This window comes from Olea europaea, chromosome 18 (genome assembly GCF_002742605.1).
Source record: "Olea europaea var. sylvestris chromosome 18, O_europaea_v1, whole genome shotgun sequence".
In the NCBI taxonomy this organism is placed as follows: domain Eukaryota; kingdom Viridiplantae; phylum Streptophyta; class Magnoliopsida; order Lamiales; family Oleaceae; genus Olea; species Olea europaea.
Genome location: NC_036254.1, coordinates 10218678 through 10227570, shown reverse-complemented (window position 1 = coordinate 10227570; position 8893 = coordinate 10218678). Strand labels below are relative to the sequence as shown.

Below are 8893 nucleotides of genomic sequence, written 5' to 3'. Positions count from 1 at the left end.
TATGAAACAAAAGACACACTGCTTAATGTCTAAGCTTGGACACTTAATTTCGGATCTAGATTTCTTGTTAGATTGATTAGCGAATGTGTAGCTAGAAGGTTGAGACACTAAAATCTAGGAAAAGTCATCATATTGAGATAGTTACTACAAATGGTGAAAATCCAACCAAACTTGAGTCAGAAATGAATTAGTGTTATGAAATCTACCTTAGAATTAGCACACTAAGTGAGAGATTGAATAACAAATTTTGGGGTATATATCCCATAAGATTGACTATTGAGGATCCTGATGCAAATATACTAAAGTATATGATGTTTTGATTGACTACGTACGTACATATATCGATCAAGTACTAAATTAGTGAAAACTTATTTTGATAGCATTATACATGAACATTTTATGTATTGTTAAACAGTTTCGATACTTGAGGCAAATACAATTATCTACTACAATGATTTTATCTCATTGTGTGATAATAGATAATCTTGCTTGAGACAAATACGAGGGTAAGTTTGGGGATGTTTGACAATTGTATTTTATCCACAATTTGAACTTCTAAACTGGATTATTTAATGCTAATTGATTGAATATTTATATATTATATTGTAAATTATGTTAATTGTGTGTACAACCCCAACTTGGATGTAATTGGCACGAAAGTGTTGATTTGGAACTTATTGTAGTTTATCCGGATCAATTGAAGATCAACTTGATTGAACGGGATAAATAAAAGGAAACTAAGAGAACAATTAAAAGAAATTCTATAGTTTCGGGAGCTAAATCCAACATTTGGAGCTTTGAGGAACTTAATTGCAAACTACATGAACTTTCTCGAATCAATTGAAGATTACTGTGGATGATGTGGATTGAATTACAAATTTTTAAAGATGAATGATCGATGGTGCCATAAAAAGTGACTTGGGCTTAATCAAATAAGAAGTTTATGGACCAAGTTGAACGAGACAAAAGCTTATGCCTTGCGATTGCAAGCAATGGAATATCACAAACAACATGTCTAAAGCTATAACCATGCGATTGCCTCGCACTCCGAGACAAAAATATTTTATTTGCTATTTTGACACAACTTCTATTTGGAAAGAAGGTAGGGCACGAGTTTAAACGTAATTGCTGAAGCTATACATACAATCTTCGTTTATCATTCAATGAGGAAAGCCTCAGAGAAGCCCTTGGATATATAATACATATTGTTTTTACAAGCTTTGGATAAGTTTTAGACGTACAAACATATATATACATGCATCAAATTCATACAATTGATCAGAATTTGTAAAAGATCTATACCCAAGAAGATAGATCAAGAACTATTGAAGAGATTTTAAATTCAAGATTGTTTTCTATCTTCTTTATACGCTTTAATTCAAGATGATATTGGAATAATTATTTAGGTGACAGACATTGAACTCTAAGTTATGAAATTTTGATGTTAGATTCCAAATTTTGATTCTAAAATATTTGTTTGGTTTGAATGGTTATTATGATTTCAATGTCTTTTCAATTACTTTATCAAATAATTAAACTACTTTGTGATTTGAGAAGAATATTTATTGTATAGTCTAATGCGGGATAGAGATAAATCGTTATACTCTGCATGATCTTATAGATGTTATAGTGATTAATGCATCTTTATAGATTCACATCTTTTGTAGAGATATATGTGGATCATATGTGAGGATATGATTAATTCTACTGGAGATATATTATTAAATGAAATAGGAAAGTTGATCTCTTAAAGTTTGAGTAAATATTGTCTAGTATTTGATTGATATTAAAATGAATGAATATGGAGAATTTCAAACCCTAGTGCTTGCTATCAATTGGATATTCATAAACGCTTCCCATCAATTAGTTAGATTAGTTATATGTTTTAGTTAGTTAATATAACCGAACCAGCAAATCTTGCAATTCGATTAAAGTTAAGTTTAATTAAAATTAGATCAAATACTAAGCACTCATGGGTTTGATACTTGGACTCACGACTAGTTCTACTTTAACTCAACAAGTTTTGTCATCAGTATCGGTGACAGTAGAAATTTAGTTAGTTTGTAATTAATTTATTTTTAGTTTGATTTTTCATTTTATTCTTATTTTCTTTTTTCTTTTTCCTTTTTCAGCTAGACTACCTGTTTTTCTTTGTTTCATTAATAGGTAACAATAATGCTAGATGAGAGATCTAGACATGCCTATGGGGGGATTTCTCCAACCTAAAATAAGTTAAAACGAAGAGATATGATGTATTTGCCAAAATTGATGAGGATGATTTATCATTGTGAGTAATACTAGGATTACCGTGCTTGATGACCTTTCCTTGGGTGTAGTCATATTAGATTTACCATTGGTGGTAAGTGGCTAGGTTTTTGTTACGAGTATCTTGCCAGTAAGAGTCTCCATCAGCAACCCGTTCCATAAAGCATCCCTAACTTTCTCATCTGATATGGTTTCGCAAGCTATGAGTTTAGCACTGAAACGTGCAAAATAGCTTTTTAGAGATTCATTTTCATCACATCTAATGTCATTTAGGGAGTGTTTAGAAGTGATTTTTCATCCCAAAAAATTAATTTTTTGAACGTTATTTTAGTATTTCAGCCATAAAGTTTGACTTCTTCTCTCACAAGTGGCCCCCACTTCTCTCACAGGGCCTTAGCATTGTGGCTGTTATCGTCTCGACCTGCTTACAACAAAGGCCTCATTGAATGTATGATTTAATTGTGGCCGGCTTCTGATCGAACCTAACGATGATTTGCTATACCATTTCTTTGGAGGTCCATTGTTAAATGAAAATCTTGACATTTGAGTGTGGAACTTGCCTTCTTCAACATCATCTGAGTCATGTCCTCAAATAGGTGGTACATTGGATCATCCTTTTCGCTATACTTCTCGAGCTAAATGAAATTATCCAAAATTGAAACCTCATTGATCTCTTTCGAGAACGGTTGACTTTGGTCACATAGAGGAATAGAATATGAAGAGTTGATCAAACTTTCGACTCTTCTAACTTCATGGGGATAGTGTTGATTGTGCCTTTTGTCATGAGAATTTATTTTATTCACTCAACGATTTTTCGCCTTTTATCAGTTAAATTGCTATAGGTTTTTTATTCCTAAACGTTGATGCTATTCTCACAGAAGAAACTTATTACAGGCTCTCTCGTTTTCACCCAATTCTCATTATATATTTATCTTTGGATTCTTTACTTTCGCATGTAGAAAAGCATTTTTTGTGGTCAATACTTTAAAGCTTTCTGCCATCTCTTGTGAGGTCTTTGTTGTCGACATTTTCTTCTGAGCTAAGCTGAAGAGAGATCGACTAGCAACTTCACTAGATTTTTTTCCCACTGTCTTTTTCAGATTTATGTCTCTGTTAACTAAATCATCACTGTGCTCCTCAATTTCGACTTTTAGGGCCTCCACTTCTTCTTAATTTGCCTTAGCTTGACTTATTCTTTAGTGATTTTTCTGTTTCACTTAATTAATCTGTTGTTATCTTTGGTTTGATTTTTAATGGATGGTGCAATTGTTGACCACAAAATCAAGATCAACAATTTCCTCACCTAGCCAAGATTTTCTCCTCCTAATCTCACTACACTCGATGCTCAACAAGGAGCAATGAGGAAAATGACTATTTAGGAGGAAAATATTTGAATTTGCATCCCTCTTTGCTTCTAGGCAGTACCTATTTATAGATTTATTTTTGGAATTTCGGACATTTAGATCTTTTTAGTCAATGACAAAAAGTGGCAGCCATTCAATGGTGAATTTCTAACTAATTTTATTTTGCGTTCTTGTTTTATTCACTAAGTTACTTGTTCATTGGTTTTGAAGTCATGCACAATAATGATTTCTGCCAACATGAAATGTTATGGGGACAGTTTAACCTTTTTGTCCGTGAACTCTTATGCTTACAATATTTTCTAGCCTCGTACGTTTTCAGGCTAGTATAAAAAGGTCATGACCTCATTCGCCCATCCCTTCATATTTACTTATTCAACAGTTAGATTAGTTATAAGTTTTAATTTGCTGATATAACTCATCCATCAAATATTGCTATTTGATTGAAGTGTTTAATTGAAACTAGATTAAATACTTAGTTTTTATAGAATTCATAATTTGACTCACCTCTACTTTATTTTTTTAACAATATCGTCCACTTAACAGAATTTTACCGCAACTTTGAACTTTGAATCGTCCATCTTGCATGAAAGTGTGTGATAAAATATTTTATTCTTCACTTACATCCTCTTCTTATTTACTTTTTTGTACTAAAACTTTTTACTCCCAAAGTACCCATCGAAATTTGAATAATTGTCTCTCTGTGTTGTCACCATTACAAATATAGTTCATTAGGATATACTATTAACATCAATAAATTTAATAATCCCTTCGCATTTTCATAAGATGTATTCAACAATAACAAAGAGAGATCATATCTCCAATAGCTTGGGATTAACTTTCTATAGATTTTTTATGCTGCAAAAGATGAAGAAACTTGCTATGGAGAGAAGTATCCTCTACTCTCCTTCAAAACCCTTGAAACCGATATCCATCTCTTCTTGCTTAAGAAATGAGAAAGGGCCAACATGTTTACATATATAGAATCCTATGGACCAATTCCATATTAAGCGGAGTGATAGTAGGAGCCTCCATGCGCGTTGATAAAAAAGGGACCGATCCCATTATGGGTTCAAACAATGACTAAATGGAATTATAGTTCATATAATAAATATAACATATACAAGGGTGAAATGGAGAAAACTCAGGAAGTGAAATATATAAAATCACAAACAGGTACTCAACTTACCGAACGTTTTCTCTTATATTTATTTACAGACGTTTCAATCGCTTACAGAAGAAGATTACAAATATGCAGATTTAAAGCATGCTTTTTGCTAAGCTTATAAGCACCACTTTAAAGGCGCTTGGCCAAAAATGCTCTAAACTGAACTGCACAGATTTGCTTTTTCCATGTTGACAAACAATGATGATTCAGACAACAGTCAGATTTATTTAAAGAATACCTTCATAAATATTTCTGAGAAATCTACTGAAAGAACTAAAAAAAGAAAAAAAAAATATACTCCACCGTCTGCAAGTTATTTCATACAACTTTCTTCATCTCTTGCTTCCAAAAGAAAAGAACACACTCCAATTCGTGTCTTCACGGCTTGTTTGGTAGGGCAGACTCTGCTTACAATATTACTAAAGAAGAAAAAAAGTTGACATTTTGTGGTGCCTACTCCATACCAAACATAGCCTCATAGATAAACTGTACACACTTCAATTTCCAGCTAAGTCATTATCAATTACCTCCATAGAGATCCTGATTCCTGAAGCATTGCCTATGCATTTTGAACCTCAGATTTCCCCACCCCACACCTTGAACTCCCAAAGAAAAAAAAAATGAAAAAGACAACAAAGGCCTCCCACTAATGAGATTATTCATAGGACTTCGTACCATTACAAATTGATATGCCTCAAGCTTTTCCTGCTTATAGCACGGGTTAGAATGATCTTGCCAAACTTGCAAAACTGCTGTAGTTGTATCTTATACCCAACGTTGCTGTGTTATCCTAGTGTTTAGAGGATATCTGGTCTTCAGCAGCATATCCTACTTGAAGTATGCCAAAAGGAACCACCTGCATTATCAATTTAAAATCCAGTAAGATCAGCCTGACAGTGACTGAACGGTATCGCAAGACTTAAAGAATTAATGCAGCTACTTAAAAGTACAATCAATTACTTGATCGTTGCTTGAAATATTATCTCTTGAAGTTTTAGTTCTCTTTGTGTCATGTACTCTGCTCGACTTCTCTTCTTCAAGATCTTCATCGTTAAAGTTCTGACCCATCACCTCTGTAGAGAACATGAATGAGAGTAATCATAAAAAAAGATCTGGCAAACTAAGATCTAGTTTTCATGCGGACTTTCCTCCACTAAGTTCAATGAATTGTTGGAATGCATTTTATTCAGGGATATATTGGATATTCCACTCCAGACACATTAAGTCAACTAATATTCCTATCATATAGTAAAGGATTTTGGGGGAAAGGTGCGTTTCTGAATAGACAAGACAGAGAGATGATAAAACCTAGTAATCTCCTACATTACAATGAAGAATCTATAGCGGCAGGTGGGCCTACATCTCACTTCTAAATCCATGTGTTCGTGATTTTTTATTTATTTATTTTATTTATTTATTACTATTATTATATTTTTTTATTTTTATTTATTATTATTATTATTTTTTTGTGCATTGCTCTTGGAGCAAGGGATTAAGGTTTATTCCATAGTGCATGGCCTTCAAAACCAAGGCAAAACACAGAAAACAAGGTTCTGTCATTTTACTAATAAGGTCCTTTCATGTTATGAATTGTGAACTAATCTTTCTTTCCATAAACAGTTATTGAATATGTAGTAGTGAAGAGAAAAGAATTAATTTTATTAAGAGGATGAAAAATACATTTCTTGCTGAATGCTAACGTGTCTTAGTTTGTGAATAAAATTACTACAATCGCATACTGTTCCAAAAAGGTTGCCAAAATTAAAATGGGAGCTACCTGTATTGCTGTCTATTGAATCTTGGTGGCGGATTTGAAAGTGGCGTTCAGGAAATTGATTCACTGTAGTTGTTGAAGAAGCTTTAATGTGGGAAAGTGAAGAGTTTCTGGCTGCTTGCCTGTTGGCATACCTGTAATGTTGGATCCACGGATTACCTTGGCGACCACCAGTATCCTCTGCATTGTTCACACGAGGTTCATTGCTCATGAAATCAATTTTAGACCGACAGCCATCTTGAAAAACCTTATACTGGAATAAAGGAGAGAAGAAAATATTCTCATATTGATTACATCCGATTTAATCAATTCAAATATAAATGAAACCGAGGTCGTTAGCACAAAATGAACAGACCTGGCCAGAACGAACATCAGTGCTCTTCACCTTGTGCTTGGATGATTTGGGTTTTGCTTGGAAATTTTCCAGAGCAGAACCAAATAAATCCAATGATTTGTATAACTGGTCGACAAATGACGCTTCCATAGATTTAATATACAAACTATGTTTCTCGTTTGTCCATTCTATGGGCCTTGATTCTGCTGCCTGAGATTATATTGTCCAAATGAGAATCATAAAATCTCACAGTTTAGTACACAAATGCTAAGATAGACCAATATTAGTAATACATATGGAGAACAGAAGGCACCAGAGCATGATAACAAAGGTTTCCAAACCTTAAAAGCGAGGCATGTAATTATGTCAGCTGTAATAGATTCTCAATCTACTTGTGGAAAATGTTGTCCAGAAAACTCATACCAATTAATGCTATAGAAAATAATACTCCCTCCATGCCATTTATGTAGGCTGATTTTGTTTTTCATACGAATTAAGAAATTTTATTTAATGTTATTGAAAAACAATTTTTGAAAAGAATTTTACTAGTTTACCCTTATCTAATTATTAAAAACTTTACTCCTTTCGAGGACTATGTGTGTTTTTGGATGATTCCAAGGAGTAGGTAAATAAAATCTATACAATTTTAAGATTAATAGGAAAAAATTGGTTATAACGAAGCAAATTAAATAAGGATATATTAGTAAACGAACAAAACAGATACATTCTCAATAAAGAAACAGGACTGTAATTTGGGACCATAAAATAAGGATAGCAAGCCTATAATATGGAGGTGGAGATGGTTCACTAATTGTTGTCTGAAGTCCTAGGACGCCACAAACTTACTTCACTAACTTTGAATGAGCAAAATTATTAACTGTGAGGTGGGTGGAAACGTTATAGATACCGTGATGCACGTGTAGCATCACCCTTTTCTTGCTGGTTACAAATCCATGTACTCAAGATTTGTCTTACGAAAGGCCCCAAATTCATTTTCCCAAACATAATTACTATGTATCCTGTTAATAAGTTAGCTGCATAGCTCCAGATGTTCTACTCGATAGTTCATCTTTTTTCCAGCATATGAGAGAGGGAAAAAAAAAAAAAAAAAGCTTAAATAATTGAAAGCCCAATCAAATTAGATAAACCTTTGATCCCCAACACGGACAGCCAATAGAATTCGAACAAGCCCACATTCTTAACTCAATATTCTTGATTAGATTTAAACTAAAAAAATAAAAAAATTAGAATTCTGGGTATCCTAACTTCTAAGAAACTTTCTCAATTCATACGGTGAAACAAATCATAGGTTTTCATTGAATATAGTTCTTCCCTTTGATATACTGATATTATAATCCCTTTTGTTTGAGGGTTATGGATTCATGAAATAATGAAAAAAAAAAAAAACAATTAATCATGAAAAGATAGCGAAGAGCCCATTCATGCATAAATACAGAATTAATTCAAAAGACAAGAAAATGAAATATCACCATAGTTGAGGTCTCTTCTTGCTCAACACAATTTCTTGAATCCTTATAATTTTCCAGCTCCTGAGAAAAATTTCTACCAACCCCAGATGAACCCACAAAATTTTCCATAATCTGATGCCCAAATCTTGTTGAATAATTTAACTGAAAACTAGAAAATTTAAATTCCAGAATAAATATGCTGTTTTGTTCTGGTTGGAATGGTTTGATTCCATTAATTTCCTTGAAAAAGAGCAAAAAGAAAGTCCAGCTGTCAACTTTTTTACATATGTCGAACAACCATCATATCGCCACGTCACCGCTAAGACGGTCAGATATTTTTTGAGTATGGGTTCCAAAATATCAAAGCTTAGGATCATAAAATATCTCCCTTCTTTGGAGTTATAAACCGCCATTTCAATGTAACTGTCACCAATTTTGCCTCAAACTTTAAATGTTACCAATTTTGGCCCAATCTTAAAATCAAGAACATTTGTTAGCAAAATTTATATTTTAATTTAAATT

At 33.0% G+C, this 8893-nt stretch overlaps 1 protein-coding gene across 2 annotated transcripts; it reads right to left on the bottom strand.

Annotated features, from left to right (window-relative positions):
• Window positions 1-4805: 4805 nt before the first annotated feature.
• On the bottom strand, window positions 4806-8682 carry LOC111367422. Of its 2 annotated transcripts, none has more exons than XM_022988281.1 (5): window positions 8393-8682; window positions 6924-7112; window positions 6572-6821; window positions 5755-5867; window positions 4806-5650 (listed from the first exon to the last, which is right to left on the bottom strand). In XM_022988281.1, the coding sequence occupies exons 1-5, from the start codon at window positions 8498-8500 to the stop codon at window positions 5585-5587; spliced, it is 726 nt and encodes a 241-aa protein (XP_022844049.1). In that variant the 5' UTR covers window positions 8501-8682; the 3' UTR covers window positions 4806-5584. The 2 variants fall into 2 exon arrangements, with proteins under 2 accessions (XP_022844049.1, XP_022844048.1); XM_022988280.1 differs by having other exon boundaries at window positions 6924-7120; window positions 8392-8678.
• Between the last annotated feature and the right edge of the window lie 211 nt (window positions 8683-8893).

Bases quoted from the DNA above. Each gene is read 5' to 3' on its own strand.
- LOC111367422 (XM_022988280.1), bottom strand. From the start codon at position 8,500: ATGGAAAATTTTGTGGGTTCATCTGGGGTTGGTAGAAATTTTTCTCAG. The intron at 6,822-6,923 runs GTCTGTTCATTT...CCTTTATTCCAG, and splicing joins CTGATGTTCGTTCTGGCCAG to TATAAGGTTTTTCAAGATGG. The intron at 5,868-6,571 runs GTAGCTCCCATT...TGTTCTCTACAG, and splicing joins TTCAATAGACAGCAATACAG to AGGTGATGGGTCAGAACTTT.